Below are 26,311 nucleotides of genomic sequence, written 5' to 3'. Positions count from 1 at the left end.
CCCCCTCCCTTTCCCTTTCCTCTCCCCGTTCCTCTCCTCTTCCCCTCCCTCCCCTCCCCCTTCTCTCCTCCCCTTTCCCCTTCTCTCCTCCCCCCCTCTTTCTCCCTCCCTCCCTCCTAGGGCAATTAACTAAATTACTTAGGGTCACACAGGTAGGAACTGTTAAGTGTCTGAGGCCACATTTGATCTCAGTTACTTCTGACTTCATGGCTGGTGCTCTATTCACTGCATCAACTTGTGGCCTCTCTCCCTCCTCCTCCTCCTTCTCCTTTTTTTTTTTTTTTTTAAAACCAAATCCTTAAGTTACTTCAAATGAACAATAAGAAAGACCTAGAACTGACTAGAAGATGAAAATGTGTATGACATTTGGAAAATTTTCCGAAAATTTTCATTGATTTTAAGCTGTACCTTGTCACAAAACCCATCAGCCCTTTTGCATTGATATTCTACTAAGTCATGCTATATGGTTGTTAATCATGGAACAATGTGATGATGAATCAAAATTATATATGATTTATATGGCTTTGGGTAGATCTTTAAAGGAATATTTACATGAAAACATGGACAATAAATTTATAGAAGGCATAGTTACATGAATTGTGATCTATACTAGAGAAGGAAATACACAATGGAATCACAGATTTACTATATAAGATCAGTATGAAGAATATTATATATAGTTATATAAGTCAGTATGAAGAAAACAGAAAATTATGCTTTTTTACATTAACCTCAGTATTGTTTTTCACCCACTTAATTTGAAACAGTAATAATTTTGAGCTCTTCTGATGAAATATATAATTGAAGCATAGAATTCCAAAAAAAGAAGTATTTTCTAATATATACTATTGAATTCATTTATATGTGTGTGTATGTATACATATATATGAATATACATATATATACATATATATATATACATATACATATATATGTGTATGGATAGATAAAAGGCAAAAAAAAATGAATGTCTAGATTCTTCTGCAAATGTTCGCATTTTACATAATCTTGGGCAAACAAACATTTTTCATTTTGCTTCAAAATTCTTATTCACCAAATAATTATAACTTTGTTTATCCATCTGATTATGAGATATGACATTTGGAATATATAAAATAGTATTTTTTTTCCTTTTTTAAAAAAAGATTTTAATGGATCACCAAAATCTGTCAGAACATGTCCTCTGTATGGTTTTATATCTGATTGAATTAGGACTTGAAAATTCACCTGAAGAAGAGCCAGATGAAGAAGTAAGTACTTTTATATACCTAAAACAGATTGGTAATAAAGATATTATATATTTAATGAGAGCTATTTGAAAAATAAGAAAAGAAGGGGAACCTGCTAAATTTTTTCTGTATTACAAATGTGGTCTTGGTATGAACCAAGAAATAGTAAAAAAAAAAAAAAAAAAAAAAAAAAACTGTACAACAATAACCTTAATATTGATACAAAAATTTAAAATGAAACACTCTAACAAGGAGAGTAAAACAACAAGAATAACAAAAATATGTTAAGAATTATAGGAAAAAGTTTTTGATAACTGGAAAGCACAGGAGTAAAGTGATCTCTTTTTTTTGTATAAATAGTATCTGTCTGAAATCAAGACGTAGTATCTTGTGTAATAGTGATAAACTAGAGGTCTTTGGTGGAATAAAGATGTCCATTTTCACAATACTACTCCATATAGTGTAGAAATGCTAACTTTAATAATGAGACAAAACAAAAGAAGTGGAAGCATAAACTTAGGCAAAGAAGAAACAAAATTATCATTTTTTTTTACAGATAATATTATATTGTGTTTAAAGAATCTTAGATTTTCAACTAAAAATTAATTGAAAGAATAATTTCAGCAAAATTTCAGGCTATAAATTAAATTCACATAAAACATCAGCATTTCTTTATATTACCTACAAAGTTGCAGGAAGAGATAGAAAAAGAAATTCCATTTAAAATAAATATAGAACATATTATTTTAAGAAATGATCAGTGGATTCTTTCTATTTTTAAGAGATCTGGTCAGATTTCTTGAAATTCGGTGTTTAAACTTTTTTTTTTTGTTTTGTTCTGGTTATGGAGTTCAGATAATCCAGTTATTCTCAACTTTTTCTTCTTCAGTCTATTTTCCAATTGTTTTTGCTATGAAATATATCCTACCTTTTCTTCTTTTTTTTTTCCTTTCATAATTTTGACTTTATTTTAATATGTCTTTCTCCTTCAAGAAGTCATTGTCTTCTATTCGGTCTGTTTTGTTTTCAAGGATTTTGTTCCCTTAGACGCAGTTTTGTACCTTTTACAATGTATTAATTCCTTTTCTATTCTTTTCTCAAGTGCTCTTGTCCCATTTGTAAGAGAATAATTTCTAATTCTTAAAAAAAACAACTGAATTCTAGTTGAATTTGTGCTCATGTTTTTTTCCTCTGAGGAACTGATTGCTTGTGGATATGTTGCAGTCATCCTCTTCTTTTGAGTTTTTGTTTTGAACGATCTTGTCATCATAATAGCTCATTGTGGTAGCATTCTTTTTTGTTTCTTTTTTCATTCTTCCAGCTATTTCCCAACATTGGATTTAATGTTAGAGATGAGCTTTGTATCACTTCTGGAGGGAAAGTCTGGGCCAGTTCTATCACTGCTCTCTTAGGGTATTGATTGTTGTATTATTCAAGATCTCAAGATGAGACTGGAGATTTCTAAGTTTTCAGTGCTTCCAAACTAGTCTTATCCATTGGAAAATCTGATTTCTGCCCCATTTGAGCTCTGCTTTCTCTTTTCAAATTTCCTTATTTTTTTGAGAGCATAATTATTATTTTAGTCACCCAGATTGACAAGCTGTTATCTTTGACTTTGATGTCTTTGACTAGACCACAATAAGTCTCCAGTTCTTGTTTCTCTCTTCACAGTATTTCTCACATAAGTTTTTTTCTTTTCCTCACAAAGCCCATCTTAATTTGTCTCCTTACCTCAAACTTCCATTTCAATATATCTTTCATGTAGTCACCAAATTATTTTCTTAAAAGTGCATGTTGACTCTTTCTCCCTTTCTCACATCCCACTCAATACCTTGTAGTGGATCCAATTCACCTCCAGGATCAAATACAAATTATGTTTGGTATTTATTGCTTTTCACAGTCTAACCCCAGTCTACCTTTCCAGTCTACACATAAACCATTTCCATATATTCTGTGGTCTGATTAAATTGGTTTCCTGTCTTGTCTTCTAATATAATTCTTGATGTGCTGTTTTTATTATATCTTTGCTCTGGTTTTTCTCTATATTTGAAATGATTTCTTTCCCTCCTTTCCATTTTGGAATTCCTGATTTTTTTTTTTTTAAAGACTTATCTCTAGTTCTAACTTTTGGATTAGGTTTTTCTTTAGTAACTGCCTTGAAGGAATTTACAATCTAATGGTGAAAGAAAACAAAAAAAGACTCTAAAAAACAGCAGGAATATACTTAGTGCAGGAGCATGATGGGGAGATTTAGGGCAATACAGTTTGGTGGGAATTGAAGAGGAGAAGTTCTCTCTCTTCTCCAATCAAAAGGAAGGAGGATTAAGGAATACTGACAAAGTGTGAGTTGCAAGACTGAAATCTTCAGAATAAAGAGGTCCCTGGGACATGATTGAAAAGTCTAGAGAAGTACATCCAGGTGGTTATCTTTGTAACACAGTATTATTTGAAGTTTGAAATAGATCAACATTAAAAAAATCTTTTTACTAGATCTTCAGGAATCCAACATTTGATTACCATTTTATTAATTATTTTGGCCTATTGTTTCTCATTTTCTTCCTTCCTGACTGTAATATTTATGTTTTAGGAACCTGTGGGTGGACAAGAACGCTGCCATGACAGTTGGTTTCCTGGTAGTAACTTAGTATCTAACATGAGGCACTTTATAAATTATGTGAGAGTAAGGGTTCCAGAAACAGCTCCCGAAGTGAAGAGAGAGCCACCTGCAAGTACTAGTTCTGATAGCTTTGCTTCTACACAGGTAAGTGTGAAAGAAACCTTACTATTTTGATGGTTCTCATAAGTTCAGTGATATATAGTTGATGCTTTGTTTTGTGTCATGGAACTAGTATATTTTCTGTCTAATCATTCCATAGATATAAGAAAAAATATGCTTACTTTTTAAATCTTATGATGCTTCTCAGCCCACAAACATCTGTTACATTGTCCTTTCTTACAAATCTTTTTCCTTCAATTGCCAGAGTTCAAGACGGCCTAAAGTCCTTCAAAGAGAGGTAGTTTTGTATGCTGTTTGCATTAACTAGCAACATGACTTTAAATGGAAATGAAAAAATTCCATGAACTTTCCATTTTCTTAATACAGGCTAAACACCTTTTTCTTTTTAAATGTTTAAATTTGTAGGTTTTCGTATTTTAAAGAAAACTTCATATTATTGAATTTTAAAATAACACTGAACACTTTGATATTTGTAATAGGCTTTTTCTGTTAGTGCTAGTGGAATATTGAAACAATTTTAGGCTTGCTTTGCATTTGGGCCTTTAAAAATAAAAAATCATTAGAGATATTACTAACATCTTTAAAAAGATTGAATGTATAGTTTCCTAATTCTAAATAAACTTATACTTGTAAGCATGCTTGTTTGAAATGACTAATAAGTTATTTTGCTTCCTTGGAGGTCAATTTAACTTTGAGTAAAATTAAACTGTGATGGAAAATGAGTTGGGTGATTATTACATTTTAACTTTTTAAAATGAAAGAACAATCAAGTTTTCACATGTGATATTTAATGAAAAAGACAGTAGTAGGAAAAGGTTCTTACCATAGCATTTTAATAGTTTCCATAATTTAACTTGGTCCGTTCATGAAAATATTCACTTGCTATTTGATAGCAAGGCTATTTTTGTTGTTGTGCTTTTTTGATGACTTGATCTGAACATTCAGATAATAGGACTGTTGTTATCAATTGAATGTACCAGAATAGGCACTAAAATTGCGACCTAGGATCATATCATGAACCTTATGTTTGAGGGTTTTTTTTGTGTTTTTTTAATGTTTGAGTTTTTTAAAATGCTTATAGAAAGAGAAGGCTTTGGAATTATTTGATAGTTTATTTTGCCACAGAGGTAGTGTGTTGTAGTTAATAGAGAATGCCCTCTTTGGAAGCAGGAAGATTAGTGTTCAAGTCTTTCTTCTGACACTTACTGGTTGGGTGGAAATTACTTCTCTAATTCTGCATCCCCAAGTTCTTTTGCAAGATTTTTGATTCTATGATCAAAACATTGTTTATGGATATATAAAGCTTTTGGTAGATTATTCTGAAAAATGATATGATTTAACAAATTACAACCTCAGGTAACTCTGGAACAGCCTTTATGTCAGCCCTAAAAAACATTCCTTTAAACTAACTTGTATCTTAATAGAAAAACAATTTTAAGAATTAATTTTGATTTTAATATAGTGTCAGCTCAAATTATCAAAGATAATTTTGATTGAGATAAGTCAAATTATCAAAAGAAATACTTAGTTTAAAAAGTATTCTAGTGCTTTAAATATAAAATTAGTTATTTGCTGCACTAAGTAGACAATATTTTTTCATCATTTCAGTTGACTAAATTGTTCCTTTAATAGTATTAGAAATAATTGCCCATAGTATTTTTTCCAATTTAACTTTCTCTAAAACTTACAATTAATCAGTATCATATTATTCTTTTAGTATTAATTAAAGTATGCAAGATACTTGCTAAATGTAGAGAAAATGCCTGTTTTTCTCCTTCAAATAGGTAATGAATATATTGGAAGCTCCTTTTGATTGTGATTACAACCAAGGTATAGATTTACAGGCTGTAGGAACTAAATGAGATCATCCCAGAAATCATACCTCACAGTTCACATTCTTACCTATAGAAAGGTTAGATATATATTAAACCCTCTAAATTTGTAGTAATAATGGTGCCTTCCTCATAGGGTTTGTAAGGATCAGTGCAGACTATGAAGTGCCTTATAAGTGTTAGTTAATATTATTACTAAAAATCAATTACACAAATTATAGAGAGCTTATTACTAATATCTCTCTTTTCTAAGTTATGGAATGTAAAAACAGAATAAATTGACATAAGGACAAGGGGTTTTACATTTTTCTTTATATACAGATAATGGGCACCAAATGGGAAGGAATGAGCTAGGTACTTATTTTAGCCAGTTTTCATTGGTGAATTTTTATTGGTGAATTGGTGATATTTTATTCAATTGCTACAGTAGATTTGAGCTTCTATTGGTTAGGATTATTCCCAACATAAACAAAAATGTAATAATCATGTTTAAAACATTAAAAAAACTAGTTTTCAAATGGTAGTCTATTTTAGAATGTCTTAGAAATTTCAAGAAAGAAAAAGTTTGGATGAATGAAGTTTTTTGAAAATTTGGCTTAAAATAATCTAAAGTTTAAATGTTTAAATAGGATGCAAGGTTTAAAAACTTTGAGATTGATTTTTTTTTACCTCATATCCATGAGTCTAGTCATTGCTCTTTTGGTAAATGACTTATTTAAGTCAGTCACTTTCTTACATGATATTTTATTGAATTACTTATTAAATATTTAGCATATTTATTAAATATGCTTGAGAGCTGTATATCAAGGACCACATATTTTTCCTTAAGAAATAGAATAAGATGAAGGCAAAATTGTAGTCAGTATAACTGAAATTTTTGTGTGCATATAAACATGTATTGCAGAAACATTAAAAAAATTTAGTGTTTTGGACATTATTCTTTGTAGTATGTACTTTTTTTTTGTTTATACTTAGCATTAAACAATGGCATTTCTTTGGGAGATGAAGAAAATATTTGTAATAATAAGTATATTTTAAAATACTTAAACATATGTAAAAGACTAGACATTCCCTTAAAAATTAACACTGATGCTTTAAAAATTGATTATTGAATAATTTCTATTGCTCTTTTTTCCTTTTTTTTTTTTTTTTTTTTTTTTTTTTTGGTAGAATTCAGGTACAGCTCAAGTTTTCAGCTTAGTAGCAGAACGTAGAAAAAAATTTCAGGAGATCATTAATCGTCATAGTGGTGAAGCAAATCAGGTGGTTCGTCCCAAAACATCAAATAAATGGTCTGCTCCTGGTTCAACTCCACAGTTAACTACAGCTATTTTGGAAATCAAAGAAAGTATATTATCTTTGTTAATCAAACTTCACCATAAACTCTCAGGAAAACAAAACTCTTACTATCCTCCCTGGTTAGATGATCTAGAAATTTTAATCCAACCAGAAATTCCCAAATACTGTCATGGAGATGGCATGACTGCAGTAGAGAGAATTTTGTTAAAAGCTGCATTGCAAAGCAGATTGAACAAGCGCATCATTGAAGAAATATGTAAGAAAGTGACCCCTCCTGTACCGCCCAAAAAAGCCAGTTCAGCAGAGAAGAAAACTTTGGACAAAGAAGAAAGGTAATGAATTTTAAATTTTCAAAAATGTGTGCAAGAATTATATGTATTTTTTTCATCAAAAAATTTTCCTCCAGCTTTAAGAATCTCTTTACTATCAGGAATTCCAATAGTAATTTCAGGCATATTAAGTTTTAGATAAATGGAAATGAAAGTAATTATATGAGTTCTATTTATTACTATTTTGTTCTGACTTTTCTGGATGGACCATCTTTGTATCTCAAATTTATTGGCTAATTTCAGGGCATAATTTAACTTTAATTCTAAAGATTGACTTCTAGAATTTGTCATTTATTTTACTTTATCTCTTCTGTTGTCCTTAAAGATCAGAGTTGAGTATAACAGTGGCAATAATAGTAATAACAATATCAACAAAAATAATAATTGTTCTAAAATGTACAAAACACTTCCTTCCAACAATCCTGTGAAGTAGTGAATAGTTATAATTCAGTAAATATAAATGGTGAAACCTATAATTTATTGATTATTACTTAAAACAATAATAATAAGAGTAATTGTGGTGTTCTTTTTCCAAAACACAGCCAGGTGATAAAAGAGTTCAGATCTTTTATTGTGTCCAATATAGCCCGTTTAGCTCAGGCATATCTCTCTACTTGATTCCAAGAGCTCGTGCAGTTTTGTTCTTGGCTTCTGCCTCTGCTTTCTTCAACCTCCAGCCAGCACCAAGTTGGAAAATGCAATGAATCTCTTGCCTCGAAGATAGGGCTTGTGGGCTTCCTCCCAGAGTGCTCCTCTCCGACCCCAGTCAATGTTCCGGAGAAATTCCTTCCAGAGTGCTCCTCTCTGACCCCAGTCAGTATTCCCAAGAAAAACTCTCTCAAGCTCTAAGAGCTTCCTGTATATATATGATCTCCCAAAGGTTAACTCCTCCTTCTGGAGAGAGAGGGATTCTGGGTTATCTCCCAGAGTGCTCTCTGGCCCTAATAAGGGAGATATGAATTCGGATATCTTCTACTAAGCCTGAAATCTCCCAAACGTGTGAACTCCATTGAGTACTTAGATACTTATGAGCTCTCTAAAGGTGTGAACACAAGCATTGTTTCTATCAGTTGTACTTAGTACCTTGTTTCAAGTTCTGGTCCAAAATATCTCCTTCTAAGATCAAATCAATCATATTGAACCATCATGCCAAATTAGATAATTATTGTCTCTATCAACTCCAATGGCTTAACAGTTTGTAAAGATTCCAACAAGTAATTTCATGAATTGTGGGAACTGTGATTATAAAGACTTGTTTCCTATTTGCAAACTAGTGATTTCATTAGTGGAATTAATGACATTTTTATTTGTGTCCCCTCTGTCCCTGTGGGCTACTACTAATGATCATCTTGTAGTGATTAGGTGCTATATCCAGTGTAATGTGTGTATTTTAAAAATTAAAAACTCTATAGAAATGCAGTTTGCAGTTTTTACTGAGGTATGCCTGAAGTAACCCACCTTGCCATTATAAAGATAATTTGCATTTTGGAAGAGAAAGTCTTAGCTGTAATGGTAAGTAATTTTGTAGTCTCTTGAAATGTCTTGATTTTGTAGAATTTATTCCTTTATTTAAAAGGAAAAGGAACCAGTCTTCCTGATGAATAGACAGGAAATAAATTCCATAATATTTTTAAAGGGTGTAGATTTTCTTCAGCTAAGACTCCATGAAGTGGTCACCTTCTAATTCTTTAAAAGCAGGGTTCCTTTTCATTTTGTCTTGAATTTTCCTAAAATTGAATATAATTACTTAAAGTAAAAGAATTATCTGTTAGGAAAGCTTCAAGAGATAATACTCCTTATAACTGAGCATCAAAAATAGTAATAAATGAAGTTTTACAGGTGACGTCTTCACATGAAACAAAAAATCCAGAAACTTGAGAGCCTTACCTTGAGATTTCCATCTGTCTCATGGACATGAGAATGAAAATGAATTCCATTTATACATTAAATGGAGTTCATAATTAACACTCAGCATATAAACTAAGAAATAGAAGCATTGGGTAGATAACCTAAAAGCTATTTATTGTTCAGTTTTGAAATGCATTATAAGAATATTTTGTGCAATATATTTGGAATGTTCTTTCGTTTGGTTTCTTGGGGTCTCTGGGAGCAGCCTTCTTTTTTTTTAATTGTAGCTTTTTATTTACAAATATATGCATAGGTAATTTTTCAGCATTGACAGTTGCAAATCCTTTTGTTCCAACTTTTTCTCTCCTTCCCCCCACCCCTTTCCCTAGATGGCAGGTTGACCAATACATGTTAAATATGTTAAAGTATAAGTTAAATACAATTTATTTATACATGTCCAAACAGTTATTTTGCTGTATAAAAAATCGGACTTTGAAATAGTGTACAATTAGCCTGTGAAAGAAATAAAAAATGTAGGCAAACAAAAATAGAGGGATTGGGAATTCTATGTAGTGGTTCATACTCATCTCCCAGAGTTCTTTCTCTGGGTGTAACTGGTTCAATTCATTACTGCTCTATTGGAACTGATTTGGTTCATCTCATTGTTGAAGAGGGCCACGTCCATCAGAATTGATCATCATATAATATTGTTGTTGAAGTATATAATGATCTCCTGGTCCTGCTCATTTCACTTAGCATCAGTTCATGTCAGTCTCTCCAGGCCTTTCTGAAATCATCCTGCTGGTCATTTCTTAAAGAACAATAATATTCCATAATATTCATATACCACAATTTGTTTAGCCATTCTCCAATTGATGGGCATTCACTCACAGTTTCTGGCCACTACAAAGAGGGCTGCCACAAACATTCTTGCACATACAGGTCCCTTTCCCTTTTTAAAAAACTTTTTGGGATATAAGTCCAGTGGAAACACTGCTGGGTCAAAGGGTATGTACAGTTTGATAGCTTTTTGAGTATAGTTCCAAATTGCTTTCCAGAATGGCTGGATGTATTCACAATTCCACCAATAATGTATCAGTGTGGGAGCAGCCTTCTTTTCAGCTTAGTAATCACAAGAGTAGCCAGGGGTTAAAGTCCATTTCCTTTATTATCTCTTTCAAAGTCTTGTCTCCTTTCCTGGGACCCTGTTAGCTTTCTTATAGTCCAGATTCCTTATTATCTCCTTCCTGGGGCTTGACAGCTTTCTGGAGAGCCTTTCAGACCGGCCTTGATCTCAGTGAAGAAATGCAGGAGATCCTGCCACCAGTGGCCTGACTGAGGATCGAATGAATGTCTGTCCTTGATTATGAGAGTTTGAGCTCCTGCCTGTCTTCTCTGCCCTCTGAAACCTTCTCTTCTGTGGCTCTCAGTCCCTGCTTATATGCTCCACATTGAGTATAAGCCAATCATTATATCTCTAGGAAATCATTATTTGTTGTAAGATTAAATCAATCATACTGAACTATGCTAAACTAGATAACCATTGTCTCATTAATTCTACTTAGTACCTTGTTTCAGGTTCTGGTCCATAACATATATTATTATTGATTTATAATAATAATAATAATAATAACAATAATAATAATAATAATAAAATGGGTGTTAGCGTCTTTAAGCAAAAAAGATGATATGATTTACTGGATTAAATTGTCCTGAAATGAGAAGTTTGTTATTGATAATCCACAAAGTATGTGACACCTTTTGTCCAACCAATTCCTTTTGGATTTAATGCTATAGCAATGTGCTTTAAAAATAAAGTATGAAACTCTTTTTTCCCTTAAAAAACCACAAACAAACAAACAAACAAAAAACATGAATAAAAAATAGCAGCCAGATGTATAATCATGAAGGTCTTGGAAGAAGGGGAGTTCATTCATGCTTTAACAAAAAAGCCAAGGGGCATCTAGATGGCACAGTGGATAGAGTATTGGCACTGGGGTCAGAAAAAACTTGAGTTCAGATCTGGCCTCAGACACTTAATATTTATTAGCTGTGTGGTCCTGGGCAAGTCACTTAACCCCAATTGCCCAGCCAACTCCCCCTCTTCCCCCCAAATAAAAAGTCATTGCCCATAACTACTACTCATATTAATTCAATAATAATTTATTGAGCATAGGCATAATTATATATAAGCTGTGCATATAGCTCTGTGTGTAGGTATAAGTTTTAAAAAGATACTCTTTGAAATAGTAGATAAGATTAAATGAGGTCAGTCTATGTTGGTAAAACAAAGGGAGAGTTCAGAGATTTAAAACAATCATTGCCATATATGCTGCATTGGAGGGGAGTCACCTGTGAAAATAATCAATTTAAAAAAATTGATTTTATTTGTCTGACACCTCTGTAATGATTAGGAGATATGTAGGCAGCTTGAGTGAAGAGAATGCTGAGCTTAGAGAGATCCGACTTTGAATCTTGTCTCAAAACTAGCTGTGTGAACCTGCACAAGTTGCTTAGCTTCTACTTGACTCAGTTTTGTCATCTGTAAAATGGAGATAGTAGATGTACCTACCTCATGGATATTGTGAGGCTTAAATGAAAGAATATTTGTAAAGTATATTGATAAATCTGAAAGCACTGTGACGATGATGACAATGGTGATGAGGAGGTGATAATAATGATATTGTTGTTACCCTGATTGTTTTTTTTGCTAATAAAACTGATTATATAATCATATATATATGTATATATATATATACATATAAAATAAAAAAAATTAAATCACACAATTGTTTTGTTTAAACTAGGAGTTAGAATACAAGATAAGTTTAAAAATTTATGCTAACATCATTTGTATTTATGATTTAGGAGTCTAAGTATATATTATTTTACAGAAGAAAAATATCTAGTAAACCACAGTATATTTTATACTGCTAAAGAGTTGTGTAATTTTAAAAATAGATATGACACTTTATATACATAATATGAATGTTTTTGTTTGAACAAAAACCATAAAACTGATAAAATACAAATGAAATCCTGAGTTTTTAGTTTGAGTACTGGTGATGTTAATAAGTACTTGAAACCAATTCAGATATCAGCAGTGTTTTGTGACAGACTAGAATTAATGTTGCTTACATACTATATGTTTAATTTATTTTTGGATTTCAGATATAATTTAGTAGTAATGAAGACTGAACAGTTATGAACACTTGATGGTGGCCTATTTTCAGGTTTTTAAACTTGCAGACGTTGCTGTCATTGATAATTGATCTCCATAGAAACCAAAATGGAGTGCTAAAATAGAGTTCTAGCTGGTTGTAGTATCTTTCAACCTCAATATCTTAGCACCTTGGGTTATAATGGAAAATTACTGAGCTGTACTGAATCTGCCAGATCTTATTTATGCCTTCTTATTAAGGGTCTTTATTTACAGTTAAACCTACTTTAGGAAAGGCAAACCTAGATTGAGGAAAAATTCATGAAGGAGAATAACATCATGGTTTTCTGGAAAAATATAAAAAACACAAAGCCTCTATGTAGTCACCAACTTAACAAATGACTATTACCTATAAATGATAGTATTAATTCTTGGTTGCAACTGTTTTGCCACTTCTATCCAAGACTTTGTTACTCCTATGGAAAATCTTTTAATTAATTTGGGTTCAAAGTATACAACAGGAAGAAGTTACAAAGATTTGTAATAGTATATCTAATAATGTTCTACCTCTATAATAACTCCCTTCCCCACTTCCTTCCCTACCAGCCCTATCTTTGCAAAAAGCAAATGAAGTCTATTTTCATAGTTTTTCTTTGGCGAAAGGCTTGGTCATTATACTTATGTGGTATTTAGTTTAAAAATTTTCCTAGTATTTACATTATTGCAGTCCTTGGATATATTGTTTTGTCCTGGTTTTGTTTATTTCAGTTTTTATCATTTCATTTCATCATTTTTCTTTTCATCATTTCTGCAGTCTTCTGTGATCCTCAGTTTTTCTTCATCTGTAAAATTGGAGATGATAATATCCATGGTACCTGCCTCACAAGGTTGAGATGAAGTACATAAAGATACTTGGAAATTTTAAAGCATAATATAAATGTCAGTTGTTAACAAATATATCATTAGTATCCCTTTGGTTTTCTCTATTTTCTTTCTTAATGAAGAAGATACCCTCCTACCAAAGATCCCCTATTATAAGGAAGCTATCACATCACCATATGTTTATAGAACCATTATCACACTTTGAATAGGTAATTAGCCTTAAGTGCTCTGCTGTCTTAGATTTAAATACATCTTTTCAGAGTTCCAGCCCTCTAACTATAGTAAGCACCCAACATCACAAAAAAGGAAACATTGAAAAAAAAATGAAACATCGTTTTAATAAATAAGTGATAATGTGGCTATCATTGCTGAATGATTGACAAATCAACCATCTGTATATAGTCAGCCCATTGATGTCTTCAGACAAATATCAAAATCTGTATCAACTCCGAAGAGAGAAGAAAAACGAGAAGATTGCATTTAATATAGTCAAAACAACTGACTTGAATTATAGGGTCTGTATTCAAGTATTGTCTCTGATGCTTATTGCACAAGTCAGCTTCATTTTCTGTAAAATGAATTTAGACTAGATAACCATTGAGCTAGCTCCCATCTAGATGAGATAAATTTCACTGAAATTCTTTAATTTTTATGTTAGAAGTTAAATGTTATTAAAATCATGTGTGTGTTGTTTGTAGCGAATTTCTATGTAGTTATAAGAGAATGGTATAAATTCTTGTACTCCAGATTCAAATTTGATAATCTTTCATGTAGAAGTAACTGAAGCTGTGTGTAGGGGGTGAGTTCTCCAGTAAGGAAAGCTGAGTTAGAAAGAAGAAAAATCATAAAGGTAAAGATGATAGGACTTTAGTCTTCTTTTAACTCAAAAGAGGAATGTAACAATTGATGGGCCTTACAGGGCAAAGATTTAGGTTAGGGGAAAGTAAATATTAATAGTTGTAGATTTAGTCTTGGTACTTTAGTGTATTTTCTTATATCTGTTCTCTATTCTCAACTAGTATACATTCCAGAATAATCTGCCTTTTTCTTGCAGTTTTTTTCCTGTGTCTAATTCATCCATACAAACTGAAAATACTATAAATAACTATTGGAATAAATCAACTTACAAGCTGAGGAACACTTTTCATAAATAGTAAATGAAGAATGGTAATTTAAGTAGCTGAAATATTAAATTTAAAACTATAGTTTTATGATGAGAATTAAAAATCCAAAAAGAAACATTATATATTCTTTGCCAGGTGCTTGAAACATGAATACAATAGTGAAACAGGTCCTACTCTCAAGGACCTTTCTTTCTAGTGGGGGAAAGCTCAAGTGCTACAGAATACATCTATTATGTGAAATAGTTTTCCATCAGTGTTTTTATGTTTTTGTGATACTTTTGTATCTTTTTTGTGATAACTTATTAATCTGGTTCATTAGATGCAATTAGCCTCTTCACTGCTGCCCTTATTTTTTAAAGAGATCTTTGTTGGTAGCTATCTCACCAAAGTCATACTAAAAATGTTCTAAATTACTATTAAAGAAATGCAAATTGAAGAACTCTGACAGAAATCTCCTAAATTTATGCTCTCAGTGGTACTGCCTCATACCTCTCTGAATGGCTAACATGATAAAAAAGGAAAGTGACAAATGCTGGAGGGGATGTGGAAAAAAATAGCACACTAATGCACCGTCTCTGTTGTTGTACTTGTCCAGTCCTTTGGAATAACACACAAAGAACTAGAAAACTGTGTTTACCCTTTTAATGAACACTACCATTATTAGATCAAAGAAAAAAGGAAAGAACTCGTACATACAAAAATATTTATAGCAATTCTTTTTATAGTGACAAAATTGGAAATTGAGGAGATTCTCATTAATTGGAGAATGGCTGAATATGTTGTGAAATAGGATTGTGATGGAACACCATTGTGCTATAAGAAACGATAAGAAGATGGTTTCAGAAAAACATAGGGAAGATTTATATGAACTTATACAAAGTGAGATGAATAGAACCAGGAGAACATTTTATTATAATACCAGTAATATTATAAGAATGATTAACTGTGAAAGACTTAGCTATTTTGATCAGTATAGTCATCTAAGACAATTTCCAAAAACTCACGATGGAAAGTGTTTCCTACCTCCAGAGAGATCTGATGAATTTAGTGCAGAGAGAAGTCTAATTTTTTCACTTTTTTTTTTTTGGCAACATAAAGAATATGGAACATATGGAAACATTTTGTATGATTTCACATGTATAATTGATATTATACTGCTTGCCTTCTCAATAAATGAGGGGTTGGCAGGAGGGAGAGAATTCAGAACTCAAAATTTAAAAAAGAATGCAAAAATAATGAATTTACTTAAAATAGTAGGGGATCTTTGATAGGATGGCATTTTCTTCATTAAGAAAGACAATAGAGAAAACCAAAATGATATTAATTATAGGTTATTTTGGACATGAAAGAACACAAAGTAAAGGATTTGTTGAAGGAACAGTAGGAATGACAATATAGATATCACCTTTTGAGAAAGAGAAGAGGAATATGAAGACAAAGACTATAAATTCGTAGGATTTTAAAGGAAGCATTGAGACTTAATAACTGAATTGTTGGGATAAGATCCAAATATAAACATATTTTCAGCATGCAAAAAAGTGTGTTGAGGCACTTTTTTGGTCCCTTTGGAGTTTGTAAAAATCATTGATCCATGATGTAAAGAAGCAATATAACTGATTATTAAGCTCTAGTCAATCAGAATCTTCCCAAATTTTAATGATGGTGATATCCTAAAAGTTTAGTGCAGTTTGTTTCTTTAAGCCTATAGTTTAAATTTTAATAATCTTAGCCTGCACTGAGTCTTTTGGGTCACCTTACATGAGCATTTTAAAACATAGTCCTTTCCATTTCTTTTCAGTTTATATTCCAATTTATATAGTGGATATATTATATAATAATGAGTATTACATAGTAATGATTAAGTCTCCACTTTCCATTAATATGTTTCTGAAAGGACATAAATATGGAAGTAATTAAGTTTAGTTTGGTTATCATAATGAAAGAATATCATAACTATGACCTGATCAAGGCTTCATTTCCTGTAGGAGTCTTTGTAGATGGCTATTATCACATCTGGAAAAAACATCTCATAGTGCACTAAAAAATAAATAAATTTTAAAACACCCTGAGTGCTCATCACAATTTGCATTGTCTTCATTTTAGGAGAAATTAGTTTCCCATTTGTGAGTTTTCTAAAACCTCATTTTAATTATAGTGATTATATTATCAAAAACTGCTGGAGTTAGAGATGTGATGCATCCTTTCTATCTTTGTTTAATTTAGGCGACAAAAGGCTAGAGAAAGACAACAGAAGTTGCTTGCAGAATTTGCTTCCAGACAGAAAAGCTTCATGGAAACTGCTATGGATGTTGGTGAGTTTTAACTTATTTAATGATATGTATAATTATAATGCCATACTCATGTAGAGCCTGTAGGTTCCAGAATGAATCTCCTGACTCCAGATAGTACTGGTAGATCTGGAGGTTCTGTGTTGGTTTCTAGATGTCTCTTCAGGGATCCAGATTCAATTCCAAGGAATTGGGATGTATTTTTTTTATTTTTTTTTTAAGGGATGTATTTTTTTTAAAGCTACTCATGAGACCTCACTGGTATTTTTACCATGATTAATAGATAGCAGCTAAGTAGCTAAATCTAATTAGCTTTTGGTTAGCAATTTGGTATAGTAATTATATATATATATATATATATATATATATATTTTCTCCAAAAGTTTATGATAAATTCATCTGTCAGTACATAGGCTAGAGGAAGGTAGACTCAAGCTTTGGAAATACAAGTGGCTAAGAGGTTACAATTCCTGGATGTTGGAAATTTTATTCTCCCCTTTATGAGGTACTTAGGTCTTCAGGTTACTAGGAATGATATAACATATATATGCTGAACTCCTCATAGAGTATTGAAGCTATTTTTTCTCAGTGTATTTAGTTTTTTCTTGATTTCAGTTCCATACACTGAATCAGTTATTTCAAGGATATTGTTAGGATGAGGATGCCATTGAGAACAAAATAATCTATTGACTCTCTGAATTTCATAAAGTTAGAAAGAAGGAAGGACACTGAAACTGAATCTGAAGCTAGGACCCTTCTCCTCTGTCTAAGCAATTCCTTTCCAGAGGCTTGACTAGATGCTTCCGCTATTTAGTTGCCAAGTACTTGAATCCTTCTTTAGACCCAAAAGGGATAACTTGGATTTTTTCACCCAGAACCAGTAAACTTGCTTTTCAGAATTATTCTCTTCATCCAATAGCTTTCAAAGATTTCTAAAGTCTAAAGCCTGTAACTGATTGATATATTCATTAGCGATGTCTTGTCTTTGTTCAAACCTTGTTCCCATTTTTGATTGATTGACAGATCTTATTTAACAAATGTATCAGGACATAATATCTTGTCACTTGTTACTTTAATTTGGCAGTCTAATTTATTGACTCTGTTGACTGCCGTCCTTACACTTTTAAAAAATTACTATTTTTTATCCTTTCAAAAATCAAAGTGAGATATAAACTGAGATTATTTAATTAAAATGAACAAATTGAGTGGATCAGAGGTAAAGTTTGGGTGATATGTGGAGGTATCTGAGGAAAATGATCATTGATATGATACCTTTTCATAGACAGAAGTAAAAGTCTTATCATAAATTAAATTTAAATTAAATTAAATAAATTAATAAATAAATAAATATCTTATTTATTTGATATAAATAAGAAAAGAGAAAGATAGTGCACAAAGAGAAGCTGAAAAAAGTGGGGGTGGGAGGATGAGAGAATGCACAGTATGGAGTTATAATGATGATGGTTGAGTTGAAATCTAGCAGAGTAGCTGGTAGCAATGAAGAGATGGCTAAAATTTGAACCTTGTATAAAGAAAAGCTACAATTGCATGGGAGGGAGGGAATCTTTTGCTCTGTTCTCTAGCTCTCCTCTCAGAAGGACAGAAACAATTGATGGTTTTGATGGTGTGAATACAAAAGCTGGGGAAATCTCCACAATAATAATCATCTTAAATCCCTATTCCTTCAGTCTACCACAGTCACGAGTAAGGATGGTCACACTAGATCCCATCTTTACTCAATAAGTATTTTAGCTTCCTAATTAGAAACTCTGACATCCTTATACCTCAGTATATCTTATTATTATTAGCCTCTTCTCATGACTTATTTTTTCTACACTGTTTTTTATCTTCATTAAGACCTCCAATTTCTCCACCCTTCAGTATTTTCTCTGTTCTGATATTCTTGGCCTGAATATTTAGCTATTTCAACTCTACATTGTCATCTCCTCTCAAATCCCTTTCTCTTCATTCTATTGCTTCTCTTCTCTTGCCAGATCTCAAGTCTAAAATATTTCTGTTGTCTGCCTTTTCTGATCCTACACATGAGTTGTTCAGTGCAACTGGAATAAGTCTCACACTGATGCCAATTGGATTCATCACAAATTCATGTTATCTAGCCTCAGCTAGGCCCTTTCTACTACCAAGTAGTCTTTTTTGTTTTTTCCTAATTTATTCTCTAACTTCCTACAGAAGGTAGGTATTACAGTCAATAGAGCACTGAGCCTTGAGTCAGGAAGATATGAGTTCAAATCTGGTCCCAAACATTTATTAGATGTGGGACCTAGATGACACATTTAACTCTTGTCTTCTTCAGTTTCCTCAACTCTAAAATGGAAATAATAATAGCATAGACTTCATAGATTTGTTATAAAGATCAAATGAAACAATACTTGTAAAAGCATTTAGCATAGTGCTAGCATGTAGTAAATGCTTAATAAATACTTGTTTTCTTCTCCTTCCATATTTTTTCCCTCTCACTTTCTCCTCATACCTTTCTAATTTCCTTGAGTCTTTATAGTATCTTCTAATCTTATTAATAACCAACCGAAACTTCAAAGTTAGAAATTCTTCACAGCCTATTTTCTGCATTTGACTACCTCTATCTTTGAATTATTGACTGGTTCATCTCCTATCTGTCTTTATTTTCTCTGTCATCTTTGCTTATTCATCATCCATAGCACATTTCCAGATTGTGGGTGTTCCCTAAGTTTCTGTCCTTTTCTCTTACATGCTTTCTAGAAACATACTTACATAATATCATTCATTCTCAAAATTGAATGGATATTTCTGAAAATTTGGGTCTCAGATTTATAGATTTATGCATATCTATCACAGATCTAGACATTTAGTCCCGATTTTTTCCTAGGTTTTTAACGTAGACTTTTAACTTAGTTTTAATTATTTATTTAATTAATTATTTAGTTATCCTGAATTTCTTTCTCACCCCTCCCTCATTGCCACTCAGTTGCCAAATCTTGTGGTTTCTTTTTCAATTAGCAATAATCACTTCTCAGTTAAACTTGATTGGCTATGATACTAATCTTGTAGTTTCTACCTTCACAATATCTATGGCATCTATCCTTAGTCTTTACTGAGGAATCATTTTAGTTCACACCATCATATCTGGGCTCGTTATTGCAAAAGCTTTTTCTCAGTCTTCCAGCCTCTAGTCTCTCATTTCAATCCATTACACACATTTCAAATCTGGTCCCAAACATTTATTAAATGTAGGACCTGGACACATCATTTACCTCTAGTCTTTGAGGCTTTACCTGATCATTTTAGTTTCATGGCATTGCTTTATTGTTGTTGTTCTTTACATTTATGTTGTCATATTAATTATATTTTTTTTCCTCATTCTCTTTGCCTCACTTTATATTAATTCATATAATGCTTCTCTGTATTCAGCATTTCTTATAGCACTAATATTTCATTGCATTCATATATCACAATTTGTTTAGTCATTGCTTAATTGATAGATATCTAATTTGTTTCCAGTTTTTTGCTACCACAAATAGTACTACTATAAATATTTTGTTATATCTTTCTTTCTTTCTGTCATTGACTTCTTTTTGGGGTATGTTCCTAGCAGTGGAATCTTAGGATCAAAGGATAGAGTCATTTTATTTGTGTAATTTGTAAAATTCCAAATGGCTTTCCAGAATGTTTGGATCAATTCAGAGTTCTACTAGCAATACCTTAAAAAAATATATTAACTCATTTCATCCCCCCAACATCCCTGGGAGATAAGTGCTTTTATTAACTCCATTTTACAGATGGGGAAACTGAGGTTTGGTGATCTGCTGAGAGTCCACAGCCAGTAAGTATCTGGGGTTAGATTTGAACTCAGGTCTAATTCATTCAAAATTCAGCTTTCTATCCACTTTATCACCTCGCTGCCCAACAGTATATAATTAAACCACCAAAAGAAATTTACAAAGGTACAAAAATACTATCAAATCATTTAGAAGAACTAGAAATCTTTAATGTTGAAAGAAATTTTGGTAATGGTATGAATTAATCCATCCATTCTGGAAAACAAAACTCAGAAAGTTAAAAAAAAGTATATTCTCTTTGTCACTTATGTTACTCATAGGCTGCATTCCCTATCCCCCCATAAAATACTGTAGAAAGGGTGCCAATACAAACATTTATAGAAATTCTTTTTGTGGAAGGCCAAAATTAATTAAGGGTGTATCATCTTCTTTGGGAATGGGTAAAAAATTGTGACTTAGGAATATAAGGGAGTATTAATGGGACATATGAAATAATGAAAGGGATAATTTCAGAGAAAATTTGAAGAATCCTTAAAAACTGCAGATTGAAGTGATCAGAATAAGAGCAATTTATATAATAACATTATAAAAACAAAACAAACCTTGAAAGACTTTAGAACTTTAATCAATGCAGTGATAAACCATAGTCTAATTGGATAAAAGTAAAACATCCCAATCATCTCCCATAGAAAGATGATTTAGTTAAAGTGCAGAGACTTATTTTTGGATAGTTTATAATGTGGCAATTTGTTGTGCTGGACCATGTAGGTATGTATTGAGGGATTTTTTATTTTTTAGGTTCTTTTTTTTAAAAAGACTGAGTAGTGTATGGAACAAATTAATTTTAAAAGAATTTGCTACTTGAAAAATTAATTTTTAAAAAATAAAAATAAAATAAAGGGAAATTAAAAACATGTAGAATCAAAGGTGGGAATACCTTATCTTTTGAGTAAAAGAGGAATATCTTCAGTCAATTCTTCTGTTTCAATGATGCCATTGACAAAAAAAGACTTCCATATATATACCAAAATAAATTTTTTTCATATTCTTTGAACATTTATCTATTTGGGAAGGATTTTTGTTTTTTGTTTAATATATTTCTGTTAGCTGTCGATACATCTTATATATCAGAGAAATACCGTATCAGAGATGTTTGATAGATTTTTTTTCAATTGACTGCTTCTCTTTTCATTTAATCAAATTTATTAATTAACTTTTTTTGGTTAAGAATTAATTTCTTATCCATAGTTGTAAAAGGCATATGATGAGCTATTGTGATTTTAAAATTATCTCATCTTTAATATTTAGGTCATGTAGCTATTTTGAATTATTACATGATGTATGTAATATATTGGTTTAAACTCAGTCTCTGACAGACTGCTTTCCATTGTTTCTAATGCTGTTGCAAATGCTTATTTTAGACTAAATTCATCAAATTTCTAGCTTTAAAGGCACAATTTTCAAGTAATTGGCAGAGCTATTTTATAATTTCAAGATTGATTTCAGTTAATAATTTATCAAAATTTAATTTTATAGCTGATGTACTTCCAAACGGCAATAAAGGAAACTTTATAGTAGAATTACACTGTTTGGAATTATGAATATTGAAGATAATTTGTGAGTTTAAGCTAATGATTGTGGAATAAATATTTTTTAAAATGGAATAGTAATATTCGATCTCTTAAATATTATTAGAAAAACAGGTAAATATTAGCAGTCTCATCATTTTAATATAGTACATTGTTTTGAATCAAAAGTTTCATGAATACCAGATTTTAGTTAAGGTAGAGTGCTTGAATTATTTTGTCTGGTTTTGTCTTTTAGGGAACTTTAAAAAAATGTTTACTGTGGCAAGATGTGAAGTAGCAGTCATAGAGTTGAGACTTTAGTTTGCTGAAAGATTTTTATGTTTATTTAAAACTGTGTGTGCAGGTGTATTATCTCATTTAGGATAGTTACCAATTTGACCATTTATTCTCTTAATTTTGAGGGATATCTTTCCCATTAAAATAATATTTTTAAATATTCTATTTTGTAATAGGTACTTTATTTCTAAAAAAAAGTATTAATATGATTTGGAAAAAATCACATTGGATATCAGTTATCAACATCATATATTAATATCAACAATTGATATCTATTGTATATTAGAAGTCATTGTAGAGTCTAAAGATTGAATGGATATGGCAACTGAGTAATATTTGCATATGTAGACAAGGAAGACAAGTCAAGATAGTTCCACAGCACTTAAATTCATCATTTTTGAATAGAATGTTCCCATTTTTTCATATGTTGCTTTTCATCATTGATGAATTAGTAGAGAAAATTTAGTTACCAGAACTTAATTTCTTCTCATTTGTGTTTATTATGTTCAACCAAAAGAAACAATTCATTTTTTTTAGTTAGTGATATATATTCACACACTTTTTTCCCCCAAAAAATTTTTAGTCTTTTACAAAACAATTTATTTACATTGTGATTTGGATATGTAGTTTTTAAAAAATTACTTAATTTTATTAATCTATATAAGAATGTATCTAACAGTTTTACCTATTAAAAATAGGATGAATATTTTAATGTATATTTTTTCAAATTGAAGAAATAGTAATATTTCTGTATCTTTTCAAGCCCTTAATATAATTTTATAACTTATATGATAGAGCTGAGAGTCTGATATTGGTATTAATACACAAAATCATCTATTATGAAATTAAGTAATTAGTAACATTTATGTTATTTTATTGTAAATTATGATGATATGCTACCATTAACTATGCTAGTAAAAATTTAAAATTAAGATTTTAAATAATAATTTTCTACTTAGTTATGGAAAATAATTATTGATAGGGAAGACAAAACACTGAAAACTCCATCCATTTTAGTCTTATTCCTTTAGGATTATATTACTCTAGAAATAGCATTAGAAAAATCTTAAAATTTTTTTATTAATATATTTCTGATTTTCTAGTATTCTGTCTTCAAGGTCAGTTGCTTTAGTAGACTTTATATATCTTTTTTCAGAGTTTTTAATTTTTCCCCTAGTAGAACTCTGAATTGATCCAAACATTCTGGAAAGCCATTTGGAATTATACAAATTATACAAAATTAGAAAATTCTTCTAATTTTCTTAAACTCAAGCATTTTTGAATCCCATATTTATAATTATCTTTTTCAGAGGTTCTATTCTTTTTTTAAATGAAATTTTATATTTTTCAGTTAACATAATTTCTTTACTTCCTGACATCCCACCATAATGAAATAAATCCCAATAAATCCAAAACCCATACAAATATTCATTGTAAAGCAAGACAGATTCCTATATTGATGATGTCTGAAAATGTGGGTCTTATTCTTATACCTGTAGCGTGCTACCATCTTTTTTCAGAGAGTGGGAAAGTATCACTGGTCTTTTTAAATTGTGATCAGCCATTCAATTGATTACAGTTGTTAAGTCTTTCAAAACTGATTTTCTGTTCTTGTTGTATAAATTATTTTCCTAGTTTTGCTCACTTCTTCTGTATCGGTTTATGCAAGTCTTTCCAAGTTTTCCTGCATCTTTCCTTTGATAATGTTTGATAGCACATCTATTAAGAGAAATTATTCTTTGTGACTTTTAAATTGTTTGTTGTTTGTCTTATTTATTTTTTTAGCAGCTCAGATTTTTACTCTACTTTTTTCATTTAAAAATTTTATTTCTCTTTGGAACCATTCTGGCTTTTCCTATTTTTGTTCCATGATTTCTTGGAAGCCACAGATTTATTATCTTGCTCTCTTTTTTATTGAGAGTTTTTATTTCTGTTTCCTTTATAACATTAAATTTTCTGGGTCTTTAAAAAATTCTTATTTATTTTTTCACAAGACAAGTTGTGTGTCTTCACAGCTGGTTTTTATCTGCTTGGAAACTAAGTCTGTTATACCCAGATTTATTTATGTATGTATTGCTATTCTATCTTTAAGCCCTCATCCGCCCCCCCCCCCCCCCCCCCCCCTTAAATTTTTTTTTTTTTCTTTTTTGCCTCACACTTTCTTTTTACTGTGTGACTCATTTCCTTTCACTGCCGTGGGGTAATTTTTTTCTTTTTTTGCACAAGGTTCTAAGGCAGTTTTAACCTCTTCTAGCTGGTGATTGTAGTTTTTCTAGTCTCTATCTAAAACTCTGAGTTTAAAACTCTGAGTTTAAAAACAGAGAGTATTGACTCTCTGTTAGCTTTCTAGACTGTTTTACCTTACATAAGTATCTTTCACTTTTAGCTGGCTCTGCATTTACCCCTAACCCATAATTGGTTCAAAACTTCTTTTATTGTCATGGCTGGGCAATATGTTCCTTCTTGTTGAGTGTAAAGTTCAGACAAGGTCATTGGCTTGACAGAATTGAGAAGATTGTAGAGGCCATGATAACTTGAAATACAAACCATCTAAGTTGTTTTTGCTGGGAGAGGGAAGAGTAAGGGGGTGCGATGGCCTGGGTCTGACTTAGGTCATTTGCTTAATAGGTCAGATTTTGGATTGAAATGAGGTTCTCCTAAGACTACAGTTAGCAGAAGGAGCTATATATAGCCATTGCATATGAAGGATATTCAACAAGGATATTGAGTGAGGATACTATGTTGATTAAACTGAACATAACTTTCTAGTTGGTCTAGCTCAGAAGCTTCAGAAATTGATTAAGAACTTCTTTTCCCAAGCCAAGAAGGAGAGTTTTGATACTTTTGGTTCTTTTAAAGAAAGGAATCTAGCTTAACACAGGGCCTTGGGGAAAAGCTAGCCAAACCTACATGACAGAACCTTAGGAAATAATGCTTTTAATACAGAGGTTAGGAAAAGTGGGAGGTTTAAGTAGGTTACTACTTCACTGAAATAGGCAAATATCTCATCATCTTCCCTTATGGATGTTTATATAGATTTGGTACATACTTCTTGTTAGGAGATTGTTGGGGTAGATGGGAGGTAACTCACATAATACATCTGGGTGATTTTTTTATATTATTTGTATTAAATCTTATAAATTGATTAACATGTATCTGAATGTCACATTTATATAAAAGAATGCAATAAATATTTCTTCCCAAGAGTGTCTTGAGTTTTTTTAAAGTCTACCTTCTAAGACTTAGAGAAAATCCTCCAAAAATGATAATTTCTTTTTAAAGTTTTATACAGAATTACATATTTCACATTCTTCTTTTTAGTACCAGTTTTAAAAAAAGAATAATATAAGATATACCCAACAACATATATAACCTTAAAATTCATGTATTATATATTCTTTGATGTCATAATGTCAGTATAATTGTCAGTTATTTTCATAATTTTGTAAACTTTTTCCTAAATAAAATTTTTACTTTAGAAAGCTTGTACCATTGCTTCAGTTATAAAGTCTTAAAGTTATAAAATCTTATCAGTACCTGATAATTTGAGTTTTACTTTTCTACCTGTTTCTTTTTAGAGATACTTTCCAGAAATTTGTAGATATAACCTTTTCTCCTTCCCTCCCCCCTTGCCCCAGATTCTCCAGAAACTGATATTGCTATGGAGATAGTGACACCAGAACAGCAAGTCTCTGAAGCAGTATATGACTGTGTCATCTGTGGACAAAGTGGCCCATCCTCTGAAGAGCGACCCACAGGGTTGGTTGTGCTTTTGCAAGCCTCTTCAGGTACATTTTTTTTTATTGAGCTAGTTCTCAGAATTAAAATAGTTATTAACTTTTATTATTTTGAAAGAGCATCAGATGTGGAATTAGAATTCCTAGGCTTGAATTCTGCCTTTTAAATTTTAAATATTTAAATGTGTATTGGTAAATCACATAA

General features: G+C 31.3%; 1 protein-coding gene across 5 annotated transcripts in view; it reads left to right on the top strand.

Annotated features, from left to right (window-relative positions):
• Positions 1 to 26,311, top strand: part of UBR3 (ubiquitin protein ligase E3 component n-recognin 3) — a 267,500-nt gene that overhangs the window by 137,685 nt on the left and 103,504 nt on the right. For all 5 annotated transcript variants that reach the window (XM_031960483.1, XM_031960485.1, XM_031960486.1 and 2 more), the window contains 5 exons: positions 1,146 to 1,250; positions 3,817 to 3,990; positions 6,969 to 7,429; positions 16,664 to 16,752; positions 26,008 to 26,157. In XM_031960483.1, the coding sequence (XP_031816343.1) occupies positions 1,146 to 1,250; positions 3,817 to 3,990; positions 6,969 to 7,429; positions 16,664 to 16,752; positions 26,008 to 26,157 (979 nt within the window). The remainder of the gene's footprint in view (positions 1 to 1,145; positions 1,251 to 3,816; positions 3,991 to 6,968; positions 7,430 to 16,663; positions 16,753 to 26,007; positions 26,158 to 26,311) is intronic.

The sequence above is a fragment of the Sarcophilus harrisii genome, chromosome 3, assembly GCF_902635505.1.
Source record: "Sarcophilus harrisii chromosome 3, mSarHar1.11, whole genome shotgun sequence".
Taxonomy (NCBI): domain Eukaryota; kingdom Metazoa; phylum Chordata; class Mammalia; order Dasyuromorphia; family Dasyuridae; genus Sarcophilus; species Sarcophilus harrisii.
The sequence above is the reverse complement of the archived record's forward strand: the minus strand, read 5'-3'. Positions and strand labels throughout refer to the sequence as shown.